Raw genomic sequence first — 25,495 nt, forward strand, 5'->3', positions numbered from 1 at the left:
AGGTTATTTACCCGGGACTTAGTATTATACCACTCTCGAGAGACTGCCTAAGCTCCTCTTAATTGTCTAACAGCTTATTAATAAAAAAGTTAATTGCCCATGGGTGCAACTGCTTTCCGCTCTTTATCTAAATGACAACTTAGCTGTACAGTTATCAGGGTGCTACAGGCTCAAGAGTTAACATAAGTTACATAACAAGCACATAGGGAAATAGATGGGCTGCGGTTGTGGCTCAGTGGTAGAGCGTTTGCCCAGCACACGTGAGGCACCAGGTTAGATCCATAGCACCACATGAAAATGAAATAAACATATTGTGTCCACCTACAACTAAAAAAATATATTTTTTTAAAAAGTTGCAGTTCTTTTAAAAAAGGGGGGGGGGAACAGACAATGTAAACAAAAAATAAAATGTAAAACCTAAGAAATAAGCTCTTATACCATTTCAATAAATTCTATGTCTATTTCCTGTGAAGAGAATCCAAATTTAGAGGAAATCATGGAAGAAAATGAAATAGACAAATAGGAAACTATTGCACAGAAAGACAACTTGTAGTATGTCATCTCTATATTGCTTGAGAAAAAAAAGATAAACTATTAGAAATACTTGAATAAATAAGAACACAAGGATTATAATTAAAAGCTAATATTTTGGTCCAAAACCTAGTAAATTTTAAATATCCTAATAAGAAACTCCAATGGTAAGTAAAATACTTAACTTGAAAAATGAATACAGAAAAGTCTGATTTTTTTTTAATCATAAAGATGATGGATTTGTAAGTTAATTTGAAACAGCTTGTTTTTAATGAAATCAACAGGAAACCAGTTGATGAAAAAATATGGAAAACAGCCAGGATGGCAAACACAAATGTATTTCTCAAAAACATCCATTATAATGACATGGACCCCTACAAACAATGCAATTTTAAAAATTTACAGTATCTCTCTATTCTGAAGAAAACAAATATTTAGTGCAAAGAGACATTTGAGAAACCTTACAATACATGATTAAGAGTGTGGAACTGCACAACCTGAATCTGAAACTCAGTCCACCACTTACTAATTGGGTATTTAGACAAATATCTTCTTACTGACTCAGCTTCATAGTTTGCTCAAGTGAGGGAAATAATATCCATCTCACATATCTACCATAAGAATGCAATATAAACTATTTTATGCTCTTGGCATAAACATAGTAAGCACTCAAAACATGCAAGCTATTATTCTTGAAGTATCTGATAAGATTCCAAGGCACCCCAATGAGAAAGAAATGAGGGTATAAGGGGTATTGTTGTTTAATCACAGAATGATGAAAGGGCATTAGAAAAAGGAGACAGACTACAAAAAATTACCCAAAGTATATTTGAAATAATAACTAGACCTGTATGAAAGGTCAGAAAGAACAAAGCCAAAAAAAATGAAGATTGTTAATCTTTGAAGTACTAATGGCCATAGAAAGGTCTTTTGAAGCTATATTCACTACAAGAAACAGACTATTGCTTGGAGAAGCTGTTGATATAAACACCTACTTTGTTTCTGTCTTCCACATAAAATTGTGATTCCCCCAAACTGGAGAGACAGGTGAAAACAGAATCACAACTGACTGAAGCAGAAACCCATGAGCAGGACCTCAAGAGGAAGCAGTGCCAACAGGAAAGCCTAACTGTTATAGGTAAATGGCTGGAGCCTCAGTGTTGCCAAGTCAAGGGGTTCTCACACTTTCGTGAACTTTACCTCCAGAAGCTCTATTAGTTCCTCACAGTGAATATTAGAAAAAATGTGTGTGTGTGTGTGTGTGTACACACACAGCTTTATAACAGCTTTATTTATAACTGCCAAACCTTAGAAGCAACTAAGACTTCCTTCAGTAAATGAATGGATAAATAGTCTATGGTACATCCAGATAATGGAATATTATTCAGTGATAAAAAGAAATGAGCTATCAAGACACGAAGACAGGGAGGAAATTTAAACACATTTTGCCAAGTGATAGAAAACAATTTCAAAGTATGTAGCCCTCCAATGACATATAGACTTCAACTGTATGAAGTTCTGTAAAATGCAAAACTATGAAGTTAGTTAAAAGATGTAGTTGCCAGGGAGTAAGGGGAAGGAGGGATGAATAGGCAGAGCACAGAGGATTTTTTAAGAGTGACACTCTTCTCCACAATGGTAGATATATGGCATTATAAATTTGTCCAATTCCATAAAATACACCACACCAACAGCAAGTCCTAATATAAACTATGGGCTTTGGGTGATAATGATATGTCAATGCAGGTTTGTCAATTGTAACAACTGATAAATAACACTGATGTGGGATGTTGATAGTGGGGAATATTATACCTGTGTAATGGCATAGGATACACAGGAACTCTCTGTACTTTCTGCTGAATTTTGCTGTGAGCCTGAAAAGGTGCTAAAAAAAAAAAAAAAAAAAAAAATCAGGTTTATTTTTAAAGGGGGAATAAGTGAATCTGTCCCAAAAAATATGAGTCAAGTGTTTGTTAAGTATAGAACAGGAATCCACTATTACCTGAGGTTTCGTTTTCTGTGGTTTCACTTATGAAAGGTCAAACCCAGTCCAAATATATTAAATTAAAATTACAGAAAAAGCAATTGAATGGTTTTATACTACACGCCATTCATAAGAGTGTAATGAAATCTTGTTTCTTCCCACCTCATCCCTCATGCTCAGTGTATCCATGCTGTATATGCTACCTACCCATTAACCACTTACTAGCTGTTGTGGTTATCAACCTTCATGGTACTGCAATGCTTCTATTCAAATAACTAATTTTTTAACTTCATAATGGCCTCAAAGCACAAGAGTATTGTTGTTGGCAATTTGGGTATGCCAAAAAGGTGAAATGTCTCAACTAATTAAGGAAAGAAAAATATAATGCTGAGGTGACTAAGATCTGTGGTAAGAATAAATTTTTTATCCATGAAATGGTGAAGGAGGACAAAGAAATTCATGCTAATTCTATCCACCTCAAGTTGCAAAAGTTGGATGCATGATGTGACAAGTGCATAGTTAAGATTTAAAAAGCATTAAATTTGTGGGTAGAAGACTTGAACAGAAAATGTGATCTAGGAGCTCCAGAAAGATTTAAGTCTATACAAGGACTTTAGCAAGGCTCCCTTAAAATGTGTGACGTCAAGCCATTTACTGCAAAGTAAGAGATTACACAGATTCAGGAATAGGGTTGGAACAAAAAACATAATTACTGGAGAGGTTGAATCAGTAGGAAAAGCTGCTGTATCACACCTCCTGCAGAGCTGAAAAAGTTGATTAAAGAGAAGGGATGCCATCCAAAGCAAATTTTCAAATTTGCAAAGAAACCACTCTTCTGGAAGAAGATGCTCAAAAGAACCTCATAAAAGTGCAAAGGAGGCCTGAGGGCATAAAACATGGAAGGACAGAGTAACTTGTACTATGTAGCAATATAACAAATTTAAATGCCATTTTTGATAACAGCACCAATTCTTAATTTGGGCCTACTGATGCCTGATGATTGATTAACTAAAAGAAGGATAAAGGTTTGGAATTTCTGATTCCATTTTGTACATGTCCCTTTTGCCTAAAACTTTTGGTCAGATTCCTTCTCAACTCTGCACACAGGCAAGTTAATCACTTAAGGAGTATTCATCCAAAGCTAGTAATCTACCAACTTTGAGGCTAAAGACACCAAGAGTAACTAAGGTATTTCCAAGATTTGCAGGGACAAGTGAATTGCCAGCTTTTTATAGTGTCCTATTCCAGACCCCTGGAGCAGACAAAGAAAATTTTAGTTATTACCCTGTACCTTCCAGGAACAGTGAAGCCTCTTTCCAGGCAGATCACCCCATGAAGAGATTACCCACCTAAGCAGGAGAATTATATCAAAGGAACCAAATTATACTTTTCCAGGATCACAAGTCTGACAAATATCCTGCAAATAAAATATGGGAATTGCCCCCTCAAGTAAAAAGGACTTCTGACTTCTCCAGAGCTACCTCACAGAATCAGAACTGAGATAACAATCAACCAGACCACAGTTTGACCAAGATTGCTTAATTATGTATACCTCTCACTCCCTGCTCCAATTCCTCCTTTACTTAAACCTAAAGTTCATGTCAGTACCCTCAAAGGCAGGGCCAAGATGCTTTAGCTATATTGTCTCCCTAATATGACCATATGATTGAAGTTCCTGATTTTCACCATTGCTTTTTGTTTGGTTTTTCGGGTGAATGGCAGGACCCGATTTGCTGGGACCTGCAGAGTTGGGCCTCTGGCCTAGGACTCCAGTAACAGCACCATTATAGGGCATATGATGAAGTTAGGTATAGTGAACAGAGTGAAGAGCCCATGTGCTCTCAAAAACAAAAATTATCTTGCCCATCTTCTGCCAACATAATCAAAAAGCATTTGTGACACCCATCTTATTTATGGAATGGTTCCACCATCACTTCATTCACAAAATGGAAAAATACTTAGAAGAGAAAGCGTTGTTACTAATAATAGGTGCATTAGTAACAATGCACCTCAACATCCTGAATCTGTTTGCTATGAAAACAAAATCAGTGAGGTTGTATTTTTACCTCCAAATATAACTTTGCTGCTTCCCTTGACCTGGGAATCATTTGATTTGCCAAAGCCACATACATCCATCTGGTATTTGGTTGCATTTAATCAGCAATTGATGTGGACCCTAATTTGGACATAATACAATGTTGGAAATGATTCACTACTGCTGATGCCATAAAATTCAAAGTTTAAGTGGATAAACTAAATCAGAAATTGTAAATGCCTGTTGGAAGAACTTAAGGAGTAAAGTTGTGATGATTTTAAAGGTTTCCCAGGAACCAAGAGACAAGGAAAATCATTTATGCAGCAAGACAAATCAGTGGAGGATTTTTTGACATACTTGATGAAGAAGTGGAAGAACATACCGAAAGCCATCAAGAAGTGTATATATAAATGAGGAACTGGAAGAACTTTTTAACTATAGAGGAAGAGGAAGAGGAAGAGGAAGAGGAAGAGGAAGAATCAGCAATGTGGATGTTACCAAAATTTGCTAAAAGTATTTCCAATCCCACAAACATTGGGGACAAATTATAGAATACAATCCTCTCCTGATCACTAAAGGATCACAACCTCTGTAGCAACACATGTTAAGTTAAAAAAAGACAACAATCTCCAGTTACAATGATCTTCTAAAACATTTCAGGGGGGCAGGGGACTTCGATTATCAAGGATCTCCAAGCATTAACACCATCTGCTCCTGACATTCAACTATTGATTTCCGAATGGCTCACTGACACAGGCTCAGCCAACATGATCCTTCTTGTAATAGTAGCCTAATGCTACATCATAAGGCTTATATCAATCATTTGCTTCCTTTCATCACATAGGCACTGAGTCATCTCACATCATAAGAAGGGCAAGTACAGGGCAATAAGATATATTATGGCATAGTGTTGTACTTATTAGTTATTATTGATAACTGTGCCTAATTTATATACCAAACTTCATCACAAATACATATGTATAGAAAAAAATAGTATACACAAGGTTCACTACTATTTGTAGTTTCAGATCCCCACTGCAGCTCTTGGAACATATCTACTACAGATAAGCTTAACCACTGTTATTCTTGAGTGAAAACGTATAAATTAGAAACAAATATAATAAAAATGCACCGAAATAAATAAGATATTATTCAACAGAAATAAAAAAATATAAAGTCCTTCATTTATGCTAATAAAAGTCAATTACACAAGTGATGAATGCTAAGACCTGGAAATTCACAAGAAGAATCCCTAGTAATTTAGTTGGCCAAAAACTCAGTTCCGAGTTCTCATCTTGGTATGGCTGCTATGCTAACAAGTTTCTGGCTTCCTCAATAGAATTATCTGGTCAATGACTTTCAAACTTTAGAAGACATAGAAACTACACAGAGAAATGCAAATAAAATCTAATTTTTTTTGTCTGAGGGTGGGACCTGAACAATGTTTTTCCAAAGATTATCTTAAGGGATTCTAACACAAGTGATAGAAATCACTCACTGCATATTAAAAGAACTGGCCACTTCTTCACTTATTAAGTAATCAATGTAAAAGCATTTTATAATGCTTTGGACGCATGGAGTCTTTCTAAGAATATGTTGGTGATTATTTGCCCTTTAACAGCCTAACAGTGTGCAATCTTATGAATTTGTTTCATTTGATTCTAAAACAAACAAAAAATTATTTTGACACATATTATAGCAATGCTTTGGTAATCTAAAATTATTAATATGAGCTATTAAATCATTGCTTGACACACCAGACAAATGAGAAACTTTTCCATGTATACTTAGAGAACGCTTTATGGGAAAAAAAAAAACGAACTCGGCTGTCTTCAAATTACAGTTTGACATGGATTTTTTAACTAACAACTCAGGCATATTGATAGGTATGTTTGATACCATGACTTATAAAATTGCTTAGTATTTGTTGGGTAATGAGAATAAAACACACTCTTCCTCAGTAGTCTTTTAGGAAATTAATGAATAGAAAATTCATAAAAAAATTAATGAATCTAATATTCCAAACTACAGAATTTCAATTCCAATAAGCTTTGGAAAACTTATATCTGTTTTCTAAGACACTTGCAGAAAAAGGGGGAAAGAGAATAGCAGGAGAAGTGTGGAAATTGAGAACTGAAAAGCCCAGTCCAGCACAAACTAAAATGCAGCTGAATGAATTTCTCTTGCCTGACCTAGTTCAGTAATAAGACAAATCACTGTTAGAGTAATGGCGCTCTAGCTTGACACTCATGACTGACATAAGCTACAAACTGGGCCCTGTCAGTAATGCAAAAAAAGCCATTACATTGCTTCAGTGTTTCCTGCATAGCTAGGCTTCTGTAGTTTCCAGCATATCCACTGAAAGCACTTACCATGATAGTCTCCTTGGCTTGGTGGATTAGTCAGAATAATCTTCAAACAACTAAAAGGTGTATAGTCTGTCCTCTTGCCTTCTTTTCCGAAGCTATGACGGATATTGTAAGAGTAACCTCTGTCAAACTAGTTGAGAAAAGAAAAAAGGCAAACTCAGTCAATACTGTAATAGTGATATTGCAGTGCCAGCTAGAATCAGTGTGTACAAAGTGATATTTTTCTATAATAAATTTGATATTTAGAGGCAGATGTATATTGACACCAGATACAACCATTGCACCTTTTGTGATATACTTTCTTAAAAAAAAAAAAAAACATAAAATTTACAGAAAACAAATTTCTCAAGAAGAAGACAGCTAATGTTAAGTAGAATCATCTCATTATCCATGAAGATTGATTCCAGGACACCAATTCCCCCATACCAAAATCTGTGAATGCTCAAGTACTGCAGATAAAATAATGTAATATTTGCATATAATCTGCTATATCCTCCTGTATGCTTTAAATCATCTACAAATTACTTATACTACCTAATATAAATGTTTTGTGAATAGTCATTATTGCATTATTTAGGCATAATGACTTGTTTCAGGAAAAAAGTCTGTACATATTTACTATGTAATTTTTTTTCTAATATTAGGGTTGGTTGAACTTGTGGATACAAACATGGAGAGCAACTGCACATGTTTAAAGTTAAGAATAATCCTTTCCCAAGCCCTTAGTTTGATTCCCGAGATTATACTACACATCAGTTTACCCTCTCCTCTGCCTTCTTTCCCCTAGTTGTCCCTTAATTCCCACATTCTACCCATTCTACTTCTGAAATGTCTCTTAAAATAATTAATGCCTGCCTCTGCATGTGCACTATATAAAGCAAGTAGTCAGCAAGTGCCTGATGAATGAGTGAACTACTGCAATTGCCTCCTACCTGGAATTCCTGCCTCCGTGTTCATAAAATAAGCTAATGGTATGGAAGGGACTTTGAAATGAGCGAGATAAGAGGGAAAAAAGGAACTAACATTTATCGAAATGCAATTAGGTACCGCCAGGCATTTTGCTAGGTGCTTTTAAAACTGTAATCCCATTTAATCATTTAAATCGTCACAGTTCACCTGTGATGTTACACATGAGAAAATTGAAGTTCAAAGAAATGAAGCAACGTGATATAATACAGCTATTAAATAAATGGCAGAGTTGAAAATCATGTGTAGGTAAGTCTGATTCCAAAGCCCATGTTCTTTCCATAATAGTGCACTTTCTCAATAATAAGGTATTTAAAAATCATAGGTTCCAATGAAATCTTTTTAGGATGTAACTTCTTTCTTTTAGATGATACTTCATCTCAGAGTCCAAAGTCAGAAGTAATCTGTTCCTCCAAACTTCAGTAATATTCTGTCTATACGGACCTATAAGTCTCTAGAGGATTTATCTTCACTACATTTTTAATTTTTATGAAGCTTAACTGTAATTCTCTTATAAAACACTATATCTATTTTCTATCAATCACCTCTTTACATAGGTGATTAACTGTTCCTGACCATAAGCTCCTTCAGGTAAAATCTGTTACTTAGCTTAGTACCATCATGCAAGAACTCCTTGGTCCCACCACAGCATTTGAAAGTGTACTTGTCCCACTATTCTGCTTCCATTAAATGTTTTCCACTGTCTGATGGTTGGTGGTTTTATAATTCCATGATTAAGTGATAGCCATACTCCACTGGTCAAATGAAGGCAGACACTGTACTTTCAACAAGATATTTGACAGGAGCCAATGGTGAACATTGATAGAATCTCTCACTCCACTTTTCAGCTATAAATCCCTCCTTATCCATGCTATATTTGGAATTAAACTCAGTTCTTTCCCCAATAGTTCCTGAATAAAGTCTATTTGTACTGCTTTAACTACTGTCCAGCTCTGTTTTTGGTGCTTTAATTCACATCTGATCCAACCACCATCATTAGGCCCTCAGATATAACAACCAATCCTCAACACACTTTGTTTCCAGTCTGCCTGCTTGTCTTGAGTGTCAAATAAATGTCTGAAGAATGGTGAGGGCATATTTTGATTCTTAAGATTCTAGCAATGCTCCTAAACTTCAAATGGGTCATGTTTCAGTAAACTCATACACTGAAAATATCCTAAGTCAAAATGCAATAAATACCCCGAACCTACTGTTATAGTATGGATCTGGAATGTCCCCCAAAGGCTCAGGCAGCAATTTTCAGAGGTGGGGCTTTGGGGAAGTAATGGATCATAAGGGTTCTCACCTCATCAATGGATTAATCCATCAATGGATTCATAGTGGAAAGGATTATTGGAAGTTGGTTGAAACTGTAGGAGGTGGAACCTAGTCGAAAGGGGACATGGACCTGGGAAGTATATTTTGTCCCCAGTCCCTTCTTCCTTCTCTCTACTCCCTTTTGCCATGATGTTCCTGCCTTGCCACAGGCTTCAATGCAATGAAGCTAGCTGATATGATATGGACTGAAACCTCTGAAACTGACCCAAAATAAACCTCTCCTTCTTTTAGGTTGTTTTTCTTAGGTATTTTGTCACAGCGATCACAGTTTAGTAACATAGGATAGAGTCTCAGCTGTTGACCCCCACGAACACACGGCTGACTGGGAGCCACAGCTCGCTGATGCTGCTTAGCTTTTCCAGAGAAGAATATACTACACATCCCTAGCCGAGATCAAAATTCAAAACAGAAAGTATGGTTTCTATTGAATGTGCATTATTTTCACACCATGTAACGTTGAACATTTTAAAGTCAAACCATGGTGAATATGGGGGCAACCTGTGTACTGTCTAAAGCTGGGTTAGATGCCCAGACTTTGTTTCCAGTGGGGCTTCATTCCTGAAATCATAGAATGGGGAATTCCCCCCCATCCCCGCCAACTCTGTTTCAAGTGAGGATCCACTCCCTAAGGCCTCAGCGGGAATATTTTTCCTGGTTCTTTACTAGGCTTCTCTGTTCTATTTAATTCTGCTCCTCTCATGGGAACTTAGGTCAACTGTAACTCTCCTTATTAAATCCTTCCTGACTATGTGCTTCACCGCTACAGCCCATAAACTGGCTGTGTGCTTTCTTACTGGCAAATTTTTACTAAACTCTCTTCAGCTACCCTCCTGGATTATACCCATACTAGTCCACCTAAGAGAAGGTTCTAGAGCATAAGGGAACAAAATTTTCAGATGTACAGTAGTCCGCCCATTTTACCTTTAATGAAGAAGCTGAAAAATGGCTAAATAATTCAATCCTTATCAAATTAGCGACGTTCACAATGACTTCAGAAAAAATTTTCCAACCAAGCAAACCACCAAAAGCTTTCCACTGCACCCCCAAATTCCTCTCCTCTCCCAACCCTCCTTTATAGCCAGCTCCTCAACTCCAGACTCCCATCTCCCAAAGATGAAGCTTGGTTTGTAGCCAATACAAGTTCCCATGCAAGGCCAATGAAGACTTGGCATTTAAACTACATGCCATCACCAAGAATCTTCTCGACTACAGAAAAGAAAAAAGGTTCTAGGAGTATACTCTTCAGGATTTCCCGATTTATGGCAACTTATCTTCCCATTAGTTGGGTCTGGAGATCCCTCCCTTGGTTTGCAAAGGCCAAATGAACCATCCTTTCTAATGTCCTTCATGGGTCTCAGGGTAACCCGGATTTCCACTGAAGACTCAAAGAAGAAAAAAATTACTAGGAATCTTCCCTACATGTCCAAAACTGTAAACAAAGGAATGAAAAGGTAGCTATCATCCTCAATTAGATACAACATGGAAAGACCATTCAATCTAGAACTGACTTCTCAAACAGCTTCTGCAATGACCATGCAAGCTTTATAAATAGTCTCAGGTCAGAACCCCATGACATTACAGAAAAATAGCATTTACTGGAAAAAAATGCATATATTATCTGAGTTCCAGACATTAGCCCAGCATTATGAAGACAGAATTTTTTTAAAAAATGGAAAATATACAATGCAAGCTCCACAATTCAGGGTTCCCTCTGATCTGGACACACACCTATATTGAGAAAAAAGGACACTGGACCTGGAATTACCTGGTTCTCAAAATGAGGTGAAAAGCCCAAATCCCCTCCTCAGAAATCCCTGATTCTTATCTAGGGAAGTAAATGCCCAATGCCCTCAACTACTACTAAATTTAAAAGTGAAAAGAACCCTATAAGTTGAACTCCCTCCCACATTTCTCATTAGTAGTACAGCAACACATTCTTCCTTAATACCACTACTTTTAATTCCTGTCCCTCTTCCTCAGAGTCCAAATTTCACCTGCTGTGAATTTTGATAATTTACCTTATGATCTGCCTCTATTTCTATGGGACCTCTAAAAGCCCTGTATAACTTCCTCTTCAACTCTACCCCAGTAAACTTGTTGGGAAGGAATCTTCTCAGAATTGGGGTATAAAAATTCCTGCAGGATTCCTTCTATAGGTCCCTGACTCCTTCCTTTCATAACTAGTTCCCTAATGGCTTTGTCTGACTTCCCCCAAGGGGGCTGGGATTTCTTTCCTCCTTTCAGCCTATTACCCATTTAATTACAGGCTTAAATCAACTATTAGAATTCCCTCTTCTTTATAGTGAAAAATTAATGATATTAGACGTATGGGATACAGAACTCAAACAAATAGATCTTTCCATGCCCTTCCCCAATATTCCCCAATATCATTTAAGACCAGGACTTGAAAGGCTCCCATGATTAAGAAAGATTAGATAAAAACAAGAGTAGAATGTGCTACCCCACTTCTATTCCATGCAATAGTCCCATTTTGACTATTAAAAAGTCAAAAGGGGAAGGATATGGTTAGTCAGTTGGTGCCTAATTCTCATACTATCCTGTCTGCTGTCTCCTCTAATATGCAATATTTCATAGTCGTGTGTGTGTGTGTGTGTGTGTGTGTGTGTGTGTGTGTTTAAGCATTTCTTTATAAGGAATCTCAATACTAGTTTGGCTTCACCTGGGAAAAATCAGCAATTTACCTGGACTGCTATGTTCCCAAGGATTTACTGAGGTCTTCTATACTTCTTGAGTACCCGAAATGCCAACTGGACAGACTTAAGATTCCCATGAGACTCCACTTCAATCCAGAATGTAGGTCACCTCCTTATGTATTCTGACAGTTATGGCAACTTCCTCTTAGACACAAAATACCTTATTAAGGCATTAGGCAAAAGTGAACTAGAGACAAAATTCAGTTGCAATCACTGTGTGTTCAATATCTGGGTCATGTTATTTCAGCTTGGGTAGAACAATCATCACAGACCAAGCTTCTAGTGTTCAATATTTTCTTCACCCTAAAACAAATTGACAACTGACAATTTTGAGATCTTGTGGGATGTGGGTACCTATTCTTTCTAATTGCCTCTCCCCTGTATACCATGATCAGGAAATCATTCCTCATATTCATTGTCTGGGATCCTCTTATCCAAAGATGCTTTCAAGAACCTTAAGGGATCTCCACTCTACTGCTAAACTTCCCAATTACTTCACTATGGCTTCTCCTCACCTTCACATTGGTCCCTAACTTTAGGAGCTTCCACTCCTCCCTCCTTTCCCTACCTCTCAGAAGACTTTTCGCCCAACTCCAGCAAGTCTTCGCTAAAGAAGCCTCCTACCCATAGTGCTATAGACTTCTGTTATTATGCTCCTTTTCCTGTGGGCACATCTAGTATTTCCCACATTCCACTGATCAATCAAAATACCTATTTTGCTATAACCCTTCCTCTCTCTCCCTCTACCATTTTAAATTGGACAAACAGCCATGTGACACAATTCCTCAGTCTTTTCAGTCTACCCCTAAAAGGGTCATGTCTGTTTTTATCACAATTTTATTACAAGGCCCTTTTTGAAAATGAGCATTTTTCATTACACTTACCTAGTCATCACTAATCCAACATAAATAATCAAATCCACTACTGGTTCCCCAGACATCCTTCATAAAAATGGAAACGACCCATTGCCCCTCCTGGCATAATTTCTCAGATTCACCCAACCACACATGAACCACCTCCAACAATTCCTTTCACCATCAAAATTTTTTTTTCTTTAGTCACCCTCAGCCATCAGATAATTACTTTATGACTCCTGGATGCTCCTGGTGATTATTTTGTCTGTGGAACCCAAGCCTATTATCTGTTGCTATTCAATTGCGCCAGATCTTGTTACCTTACTAATCTTACTAAATCCCTTCATCATACTGGGGTCCCTATAATTTTCTTCCCTTTTAAAACTATCTCTGAAATAATTACCCACTTCCTCCAGCTCAAATTGCTCTATCAGGAGGAGTTGTTCAGGACATTACAGTCCCCCATGTAGGTAATCTCAATTTCTCAGGAGGTGATGCAGAAAGGACAGCTACAGAACTGGCTAAGTTTCCACCCACAACCTCACTACTTTTCAAGAAAGTATTCCCACCTTTTGGTTACTATTCCCAGGAACTTATCAGGTGGCTAAATGGTGTGACTCAATATCAGAGTCATATACTCACTGCTAAAGCATTTCCCCTCAGCCCTGGACATCACCGTCACTGGACTGAACACTGACTTGTCAATCATGAGAAACCTGGTGTAGTGTTCCATGTGACAACAGTGCCCTTAGTATGATCCTGTCTACAAAAGGAGGCACTTCCACAGTGGTTAGAAGCACTTGCTACATCTTTGTCCCAGGCAACCTATCTGATGTCTCTACCATAATCAGGTTCAAAAAACAAATGAAAAACATTCATCACATCAGTGCTGTATGATACCATCAAAGAAAGTCAGTTCTGGGACAACTGGTGGATCCTGAAGGTCTATGAACTCGAGTACACAGATGATTCAGCCTCTAATCTTTACCTTTCTGTTTATCTTCAAAAGTATCCCCCTCATTAAACATCACAAGGGTCCCACAGTACAGGAATTAGCAACCATCACCAAGACTCAACAGATTGTCTGCTGGTCCTTCATGAACAAAAGGTAAGTGAACAAGAAATAGTTTTAGCTAGCTCATGGGAAAAAAGAATACCTTTTATGTTCCTAAACAAGAGGAAGATTCACAAGACACTGTTTTGTTTTGAAATATATTTTTTAGTTGTTGATAGACCTTTATTTTATTTATTTATATGTAGTGCTGAGAATTAAACCCAGTGCCTCACACATGCCAGGTAAGTGTGCTACTGCTGAGCCACAGCCACAGCCCAATACACTCTGTTTTAGTCAGCTGAATCGCTGCTTTGACTAAAAGATCTGACCAGAGCAATCATAGAGGTGAAATAGTTTATTTGAGGGCTCATGGTTTCAGAGATCTCAGTCCATAGATAGCAGGCTCCATTCCTCAGGGCTCAAGGTGAGGCAGAACATCATGGTGGAGAATGCGGCTCAAGTCATGATCAGGAAGCAGACAGACTCCACTCTCAGATACAATACATATACCCCATACCATGCCCCCAGTGAACCACTTCCTCCAGCCACCCCCACCTGCCTCCAACCACCACTCAGTTAATCCCATCAGGGATTAATTCAATGATTAGATTAAGACTCTCACGACCTGGTCATTTTCTCCTGCAAACTTTCTTGCATTGTCTCAGGCATGAGCTTTTGGGGGACACTTCACATCCAAACCATAATATTCTCCTTGACCAAACTTTAGTCAGAGCCCCTGAATCCTCTTCTCACTAGGACTCGACATTTCTGTGTTCTCTACGTTACCCGGTTTTCAGTTTAGAGAAATCCCTTTACCCTCGATATCTATTCATCTTTGATATCTGATCATCCTCAATATCTGATCAAATTCTTCATCCACTACCCTTGCCTTTGGCAAGAATCCGTTAACCAGAATCCCCCTACCCCGATGTTTCTTTCTTCTTAGTAATTTCCCATCCACTGACCACCACCCCACTCTTTAGCTGTAAGTCCCACTTGTCCAGGCTGTATTTGGAGTTGAGCACAGTCCTATATCAAGGTCTCTTCCATATTACAATAGTTTCTAAATAAAATCTGTTTTTATTACTTTACTGCTCAGCTCTAGTTTCCTTTAAAAATAATAAGCATTCAATACTTAAAAGTTATTGTCATTATCAAGATTATCAGTTTTACTTAATAGTTAATACAAGAAAAGGCTTGTTAATACAAGAAAAGACTACCTTGAATGGGTCAGATCTTGTAACATGAAATTACTCACGTTTTTTGCTTTCAGCTTCCTAATTAGAAAAACGTGAATCTAGTTACTCCCTATAATTCATAGGGACCTTTAAAAAAAAAATCAACTAAGCAATTTAAAGTTTGTGACATGGCTGGAAGATATTGCTAGGATTACTGTAATTCAGTAAATTACCTCCTGTGATGTAGTAAATATTTCTTCTCTGTAAGAGTTAATTCACTTCTTATTGGTGAGAATTTCTCACAGGTGTATGAAGCAGCAAGGTGTTACAGAGATAACAGGTTTTGGTTCTACCACCTACTAGCTGAACAGTGTTGGGCAATTATAAATTACCTTAGTCTTTTTTTCATCTTTAAATTACAATAATGACACCGAACCTTTACTCTATGTAAAAGCACTTTGTAAACTGTAAAATGCTAAGTATGTTATGATTATGTGCTGTAATAATTGTATAAAATTTGCATGAACTAGTTTGTGCCCCTTTGAAAGGCGAAATTAAAAAGTTTCATTTTATATTTAAATGTCTCTGAAAATTCCTAGGGGTTGTCTTGAAAAAGTGTTGACCACACATTATAAAAATTCAATCTGGAAGAGCACGACATAAATTCTCCATCTTTATGTCTTAATCTCTTCCCCTGAAGCTATGGGAAACTTTTTTTAATCCTAGACCTCAGTGCACAGATTTTCTTTCTTCAAATTTCCTTGGGGGCAAGGTCAAGCTCAAGTTTTTAAATTTTAATTAACCATGTTATTGTCAGAAAATGAAAAGTAAGTAGCAAAATAACCAAAAATCCACAGACCGTGTATTAAATGAAATGATCCCAAGTAAGTTGATTAATCAGACTCCTTTCAGTCACATCAACAGATCAAAAGAGGATGACCTGTGTATCTAAAACCCCTGCCATAATCATTGGAGGAAGATGGAGAGCTATCTGTTCAGTAATACAGGTCCTATGTGGGCTAGTGGGTTGGTTTGTCTTTTTCATCTTCTAGTCAAACAGACCCCAAAAACAAGATTTGAGGGTCATCTGTCACCTGGGGATGGTGATCTACATCATTCTAACTCTATTCAGTCACATATTTTAAAACATCATTTCTAAACTCCTAATGAAGAACTTAAAACAAATTCATTACTATTATTAATTTTTAAAATACAGTAAGGTTTAGTCATGTTTCAATAATAATAGCTGACATTTCTATGGATCTTTAGTGTTTAAAAAGATGATTCTTCCCTAACCCTTCACTACTTGTGAGATATGTAAGTTAGGTATTCATTCATATTTTAGAAATGAGAAACTAAAGTTTCCATAGGTCAAATGAATAGTTATTTCATTACTTAATAGAAAAGCTGGAATTAAAATCATAGTCTTCTACTTGAGAAAAAAAAAATCAACACATATAGTAATCGTGGGCAAACACTGAACTCTATCACTCAACTGCTTCAGGATCATCTGAAAGTCACACTAAATCAGTTAAATATAATGTTTCATTCCAGTGAAACCAGGGGGAAATGTTTATATCATTAATTTGACTTCTAATTTATTAGTATTTCAGAATAATAAAGGATGACAAACTGGGAAGTTAAAAGTCTGTAATGAAAAAATTTTAAATAGTATATCAGTATGCATTTACATAACCAGTTTTCTTCAGATTCCTCTTGAACTTAAGAGAAACTGGGATACAAAATGAGAGAAAAGACAATACAAAAAATGAAAAAAGAAAGATACAGAACCATGGTTGCTTATCAAGCTGCCAACCTGATGTAGAGCTTTTAACAAAGTTAGTTTCCCTATTAGTTTGAATCAGTGCAGCCATTACTATATGGAAAAACAAGGACAAAGGGCTAATCCTGCAGGATGAGTTAGGGAAAGGGCTATGTCCCTGTGCTGTTTATTTCACGTGCCTCTCATTTACTAATGTAAACCCTGTGTGTAGCACAAAACCTAGCCAATAGCAGTTGCTCAATGAATGTGCACTTGAATTGTTAATAGAATAACAATTAATTCGAACTAATCCTACCAGAGGGCTGAAAGCTAATCTTATGATTTATTTCTCTGTCAACTTTCAGTAACAAAAGAGATTTAGCAAATCCCTAAAACTTAACATATTATATAAATTATTCAACTTGGAGGAAATGGTCTAGGACAGGTCATGTGAAGCAGGTGACTTCAACTGACTATGTTTCAGACAAGTATGCTTGATGGTAAGGAAAGGACAAATTAATGATAGACTTTTCAACATCTTTCCTGGCATGCCTCTTATAGTCACTGATATGAATGCCACTGACATTAACAGTAATGAAAACATACTAACATTCCTAATATAATGTGTCAAAATTTGAAGACAGAAACCACAAATGACCCTTCATTCACCAAAGTGAAACGCTTACTGAACAACATGCATACAGATGAGAAGACTAAATTTAGTAACCCTGCAGAGATGGTCAATTTGAGTCTCCCACAATGGTGGTCAAGATAAAGCAAATAATACCAGAAAACCACAAGAGCAGACCGACTCATGTGGAATGTGCTTGTCCAAAATGAGTTGGCAGGACTTTAAAAAAAAAAACTGGTCTTTTCATTCATTGGAAATAAGAAAAACAAACTGAAAACATCATCCATATCTACAATCACAGACTCACAAAAGTTAGCTTATCAGAGCTTCCAGTTGCCAAGGGAGAGGGGCTCCCTCCGCTTCAAAGACACAGAAATTATGATTAAAAATAGCAGGAATTAAATGTAAATTTATATAACTTCCACTAGATTCATTTCATCCTGTTTATTTTCTCAGATTTTTTTTTCTGTTCATATTTTTCCCATAGTTTGCTTTTCTAGTTTCCTTTATCTGGCTGCTTTAATGTACAATGGGTGTTCTCTAGAAAACTTTCTATTAAATAAATTATATTTTAGTTTACCTTGATTATCAAAGAGATGTCTCCAGACACTACTGATGTGATTCAAGACATGCTATCCTAAAATACAGCACATTGGCATTTACAGAAACAGCAAAAGCAGGAAGATGTCTCTTAGCCCTAAAGCAAGCCATAGATCTAGAAAGAATTCTGACTCCCTCTGGAAAAGACCTTCATTCTAGAGATGCCCAGCCTCTAACTGGAGGAAAGGAATGTGCTTATCTCTGAAGACAGAAATATGCAAGGAAGAACCTAAACCTACAGGTCTTGCTAATTTCACCCTAATTTATTACCAAAATATTATATCCACTTTATCCAATCACACTTCCCCAAGGCTGTCCATTCTTTATGAAACCTAAGTGTAAAAATGTCGTTTTCCTTGTTTCTTTGGATTTTCATTTCCTTATAAAGGTACATAAAACTTACATTAATTTCTATTTTTTGTTTTAATGTGTCTTTCATTATAGGACCTCAGCCATGAACCTAGGGATAAATGAAAAAATTCTCTCCCCCCTACTTTTAATCTGGTCAAAAAAAATACACGCAAATCAAAAGTTCTGAAGGGCTATAAGATGATTCTAAAGTAAAATCCCCTAATCCTATCAAAAGTAAATATCAAATATTTATGTAAACATTAAAATATTCATATTGATATTTCAATTATATGTTTCTAGGTGCATAAAGGTTCAGAATTGTCTTATAGTCCTGAATTATACCTTTGGTCATAAAAATACAACTTGTCCAAATACTTTTATACTTTTACTTAATATATTTATACTTTTATACTTAATACTTTTCTTCTTATACTACATTTTGTATGATATTGTCATTCCAGTTTTCTTTTTTATTCCATTTACATTCTCATTCCCACCAACCCCTACCTTTATTTTCAACCTTTGTGACAGGACATCATGAAAAAAATAAATTAACAAAAAGAAACTGGTTACCCAGAACTACCCTCTAGAGGTTACTCATAGCACATTAAAATATATTTTAATGTAAGAATCAGACCCTTAAAAAAAAAAAAGCCAAGATCTTTAGCACACTTTTACTTCCATTATAATCATAAAATTAGTTGTTAAATAACTAAAACTGAGCTGCTAGAAGGATTAAATAATTTTCCCAAAGTCACAACAATGTCATATTTCATTTATTAGATTACATGTTATCTTCTAGTATCTAAACTTATCTACCAAGAGATGACCCCCCAAGAAACCTCACCCAATTTTTAAAAGCTAACAATAAATGCTAAAATATATCATGACCTAAATGACAAATAGCATAAGATAAAAGTTTTAATTTATAGTGACAATCCGTATTGTTCCAGTACAATCTCAGAACAAAGAACAGATGGATATGGATCTGTAGCCTCCTGTCATAGGCAAGTGCTTATTTCTTTGCTAAAGGTTAGGAGCCAATAGTTCATACCTGGTGAGACTAAATTCAATAGACTGCCCCTGAAGGAGATTGAAAAAGAAATGAACAAAACAATTCTATCAAGAATTAGAAAAAGGTATATTAAATGACTGGTGGTTATTTTTTTTTTTTAAACAGAATTTACAAGGCTTTTTGGAGAAGTGATTGATTCCAGGACTGAGGCAGAAAAAATAAAAGATGAATTGGAAGCACCTTGTTGTGTCAGAGACTATGCTCAAAGAGAATGAGGCCATGTCAAAGGGCAAGAGAACCAATCTCAGAGCTCGCAGTGACCAAAGCTAGAATAATTTGAACAAAACTAACACTAGCACTGAATTATAACCCATAAAATGAAAAACATATCCATACGTGTTCAACGAAAGGAGTAATTATGGAAGAAATAACAACTCTCTTTATTCCTTCTACATTATTAAACTTCCAAAAAGAAAATAGAAATAACTATTAGAACACCCTAATAACAGTCGCATGCAAGGGATACTAAACTCAGTGGATAAATAAACAGTTTGTTTATATAGTCTAAAGGTATCTTTTTAAGATATTTGGAGGAGAAAATTATAGTGGATAAATCTAAAAGATACCACCATGACCAAGTGATCGAGGTTAATATCACCAGTAATAAGTTGTGTTGGTATCATGTGCCCCTGATGCAATCAGAAGAGATCATTTCTTTGATATTCTTACCCAAAATGCATATTCTCTATTTGATCATGAGAAAATATCAGAAAAATCAAAAGTGAGGGACAGTTCACAAAACACTAACCAGGACTCTTCAAAAGTATTGAGATCATGAAAGAAAAGATTGAGAAACTGTCCAGATTAAGAGATTAAGGAGACATGGCAACTAAACACAATGTGAAATCATGGATTGACTGTTCAAATAAGTAATAAGACACCAGTGAGAAAACAGGTGGAGTGTGAATAAAGACTCTAGTTAATAGTATTGTGCCAATGACAGCTTGTTGATCCTGATGACTGTACAATATTCACGTAAAAAAATTCATGCAAGATGATAATATTGGGGCAAACCAGGTGAAGAATATATGAAATTCTTTGTATAATTTTTGCAACTTTTCAGTAATTCTCAACTTTTTTTCCCAAATAAAAAGTTCATATACCAACAATGAGCTAGCACAACACAGACTACCTCATTTTATTCCCCTAACAATAAATTTGGTATAATTATCCCTATGTTACAGCTATGGAAGGTAAGATTTGGAAAAATTAAATGATCCCATGCACATGTAACATGCAGTAATAGGACTGAAACCTTGCTATGGCTTGTTCAAAGTCTGTTCTCTCTATGATGATATTATGAACACATGTATATGCATTTACTTGCCCAAGAAACATACGTGACCTCTTCTGAAATTATAGTAAAATTTTAAAGTGGCAGCAATGCTAAAAACAGCAAAAGCAATTTTCAGCACCCAGTGGCAATTTTCAGTTTGTCTAAAACATATGGTACTGGGGAAACAACGGTTTTCTGTCTTACAGAATAAAGCAAATTCCTGTATATTTAAGTAAAGTCATTCTAATTCACTTTAACATTCAGCAAGTTTTGAAGAACTATACAACTTATAAAACACTGCAATGCTTCCCAATAAGAAGCATAAGAAAGGTTGATTTGTAACAAAGGTCATTTAGCTTCATCAAATGTGTTTTATTATATATTTCAAAGATATCTTGTACAAAAAATTTGATTTTCAGATCTTAATGGATTTTTCCCTTACAACTTGTAACATTATACCACTTACCTATATAAACATTTAAATATGATTTGATACAAAAGAGCAGTTTATCAAACCCCAGAGAAATATCTGAAAAAATAATGTTTATGACAGAAGAGAAATAATTGCCCCATTCTCCTTTTAGTGATATGCTACTGGCACCACCGTAATGATTACTTTATCATGTAAATTATGATAAAGAATCAGAATTAAAGCCCCCAAAGTGTTTTTTAAATAACCAAATGTAACTGAATTAAATTATTGATGGACTATATTCTCAACAATGCAGGAAGATGGCTCTACCAAGGGAGGGCTGATGTAAATTTCATTTGGTGGCTTCAGGTTATCTGTTCACTTCTCAACTTCAATGTGATTTCTCATTAAGACACTGAATTTACGTTGCCATCCTATTCTTTCAAATGAACTATACACTGGGAGCGTGCAAACAGGAAAAGATGATAAAACAAACCAGGAAAATGCAACTTTTTTTTTCCAATTCTATCAACCTAATTTTTTAAAGCATGTATTATTTCATGTTAGATGATGCTTTAAAACTCTCACATATTTCATTCATAGGAATTTAATATAAAATTAAAATATCAATGATGTTGGACAACAGTTGGGAAAAGCAAGCTGCTTGCTGAGCACACACTAAACCAGACAACTAGATATACTTCAAAGTATATACATCAGTTTTGAGAACTGTCATATCTTAATAAACAAAAATCAAACAAAAAAGATGTATCAAGCTATCAACATTAAAATTATCTACATTTTATATATCAATTCTCATCCTTCAAGAGCTAATTTTCAAACAACTTGGTAATTATTATCTCATTTATTTTCATAATATCATTGATGTGCAGTCATGTTTTGCTTAACAACAAGGATATGTTCTGAGAAATGCATCGCTAGGCCTTTTTATCACTGTATGAACATCATAGTGTGTACTTAACACAACCTAGATGGTTTGGGTCAAGCATTCAACATGGCCTCTTGATACAATCAAGAGACATGATAGAGGCCAGGTACGGTGGCTCATGTCTGTAATCCCAATGGCTCGGGAGGCTTAGACTGGAGGATCTCGAGTTCAAAGCCAGCCTCAGCAACTGCGAGGCACTAAGCAACTCAGAGAGACCCTTTCTCCAAATAAAATACAAAATAGGGCTCGGGATGTGGCTCAGTGGTCGAGTGCCCCCCCAGTTCAATCCCGAGAGAGAGAGAGAGAGAGAGAGAGAGAGAGAGAAATAAAGATGCAAATATACATAAGGCTGCTGCTGGTATCACAAGGCATGCTATTTAAAAAAAAAAAAAAAAAAAAAAAAAAGCACAACCCTTTTTTTTCCCCCCACATACTGAGGAGCAAACTTAGGGCCTTGCAAGGCAAACACTCTACTGCTGAGCTGTACCCCCAGCCCTATAAATTTGTTTTAGAGGTGGAAAGAGTCTACTCTAAAGTAATAATAATAAGTATAGTAAATACCCAAATGAGTAACAGTCATTTATTAAGTTTTATGTATTATATATAATCTCATTGATGTGCTTTTATACAACTGGCAACTACAAACATGTGACTAATGTATTACGCTAAGGTGCCACAGTACCCTACAGTGTCACCAAGTAATAGGAATCTTTCAGCTCCATTATAATTTTATGAGATCACATTGCATATGCGGTCCATCATTGAGTAAAATGCCATTATGTAGTGCCGACTGTGTGTAGGAGGAGTTATTTATATTTATTGATGGATATCTAAGTAACAGAGCTCCTCAATAGCAAATCTGAAACTTCAACCTAGGTCTGCTGATTTCCTTATCCAAAGCTCATTCACTGAATAACAACATGTCACAGCTATTTACCATGTGTAGTGAAGGATACAGAAAAGCTTGCCACACTGTATTAGAAAGAACAAATATATTTAGCAGACTAGCAAACACCATTTTCAAGTGTAGGTACATTTTAAAATTCAAAAGATAAAAAAAAATCACCATTTAGTGCTATAGAAATTACTATCTTATTTATTGGCTCTATTATGGAAACAGGAGTGAGAAGACAAGGGAAGGAAGGAGAGAAAGAAAAATGCTGAGCTAGGTCATATATCCACAGTCACCAGCCCCGATTGCTATAAGGCGGCAGGTAAAACACAGGTATACTGTTTCTCCAGCAAGAGCATGGTTTTTACCTATCATGTTTGAAAAGCCTATCGAGAATCTCAGGGGAGATATGGAGTAGGCAGGTGAATACACCAGAGTCCAAAATAAGGAGAGAGATCTGGCTAGAAACTCCATGAGATTGCAAACCTCATGAAGTCAGGGATTTTTGTCTATTCCATCAAATTCTATTACCTACAATGGTGGCTAGCATATACCAAGAGCTTGATATTAGACAGTACCACATAAAATTGTCTTTTATACTATTTTTGACTACTCAAATAGCAATTTAATACGATTCTACCTAAAACCTATCAAATGAAAACTGCTATCTTTTTAGAAAGAAAGTAGAGCAGAATGAGCAAGGAGATAGGACTGGTCCTTGTTCCTTTTCAGATCTCTAGGATCTTGGTCTCCTTTTCTATCTAATGCATATATTTATTGTTGGTAGTGATGGTGGCAGAAATACCTTTTACTGAGGTCTAACTATTAGAAAATTAAAAGCAGTCACTTGTAAATTATAATAAGCAGCTGACTTTAAATATATTTGCAATACCTTTCTCAGTACTACAATCACCATGTCATAGCTAAATTAGTTGAGTAAAAGGATTATTTCTCCAAGTCTCCAAGTTCAGTTTTATGCTGCATTCATTTAATTTGACCCTATCATCAACTATATAGAAATATACATACATGTATATGTACGCTCTTATAATATTTAATTACATTAAGGATCCCCCATTAATCCATTTTTCAATGCTACCTCACATTTACAAACTTTCAAAGAAAAATCCAATGGTTTATAATTTTACTGGAATAGTTTACCTGAATATATTATCATGCAAAACATCTCTCATCCTGAAATACACAAGAGAATCTCTTCATATATATAAATGTGTGTGTACATATTTGAGTAATGCTTCAAATTATCCATATTACTATAGAAAATTTCTGTATTACATTTCTCTTTCTTTTTTTGGTTATCATGTCATAAACTAGAAATTATTTTTCATACTATTTTACAAAGAAAGGCTGTTACTAAAGTAAGAACTCTTTATATTAATTCAAATTTAATTTTTTAAATGGTGACAAAAACAAAGCTATACAAATCTAAGCACTCCGACATAATAGTTTCTAGGATCACAAGTCTACCAGCCACTTTATATGTACTTTAATTTTCTTTCAAATTCCAAAGATATCTCTGATGTCTGATATAGCATACAAATGACCAGAACCACAGCACATGTAAAATTATAGAATAATATTTTGATGTGCAGTTTTAAATAATTTGTTGAATACTAATAATCCCCAAAGCAACTTGTTTCTAAAGAAATAAAAATACAAAATCACTTATGAATCTTAAGTATCAGATAATGAGAGCCCTTTCACCAGCAGCTACCATGATGGATGATTTATATAAATGCTGAAGATTTTGTTTCCTCTTATGAGACCAAACAATTCACATTTCACAAAATCTGTTGCTTGGACTTGTATTATGCAATGAATCTACCCCATCATGCAATTAAAGTTTCTCTTCCTTATCTATATTAAATACAACCCAAACAATGAACTCTGGTAGAGGGACATCTGTTTCTTAAAGTCTCTCTGCTTTATGTTCACTGTCCTTGATAGTGAAGCTCTTTAAAAATCATGGGGGGGTGGAAAACTATGAATTACATTTCATAGGTATGCACACAAAATTGCATATTAATGTATAATGAACTGTTAAACTCAGATCCTTAAAGATTCAGATCATTATCTACTCTTTTCTTCTGTTATAAAAACATCATGTCCCACAAACCTGCAAAGGTAAGTTACCCAACCAACAAGCACAAGCTGTTTAGCTCCTAAATTGAGGTGACACAATGTGCAAAGGAAAGCCACCTTAATTCCACTAAGGGGGAAAAAATGCACTAAAACCCATCTCTGTCAGCTGAGCCTTCATTCAATATTGAAACAAGTAATCTCAAATTCCATAGTTTTGGCTGCCGCTCAATACTATTCCATTCAATTGGTGACTGAACAAAGCAAAATAAAAAGGAGCTTTAATCTGTCTTTTCTTCTCCCTTTGCTAAACAACACTGAGAGCATCTTGTTCATTAATTAAATTTTTCTTTTTCCTTGAAGCAATAACTGCAGAGTATGATACTGGACATTGGAGGAAGAAGACAGGAAGTAAAAGGTATGA

The 25,495-nt window shown here is 35.8% G+C and overlaps 1 protein-coding gene across 3 annotated transcripts in view; it reads right to left on the reverse strand.

The window, feature by feature from the left end:
* The window catches only part of Prim2 (DNA primase subunit 2), a 296,745-nt gene that overhangs the window by 73,871 nt on the left and 197,379 nt on the right, over positions 1-25,495 (reverse strand). For all 3 annotated transcript variants that reach the window (XM_076860062.2, XM_076860061.2, XM_076860064.2), the window contains one exon: positions 6,923-7,049. In XM_076860062.2, the coding sequence (XP_076716177.1) occupies positions 6,923-7,049 (127 nt within the window). The remainder of the gene's footprint in view (positions 1-6,922; positions 7,050-25,495) is intronic.

The sequence above is a fragment of the Callospermophilus lateralis genome, chromosome 6 (genome assembly GCF_048772815.1).
Source record: "Callospermophilus lateralis isolate mCalLat2 chromosome 6, mCalLat2.hap1, whole genome shotgun sequence".
NCBI lineage: Eukaryota > Metazoa > Chordata > Mammalia > Rodentia > Sciuridae > Callospermophilus > Callospermophilus lateralis.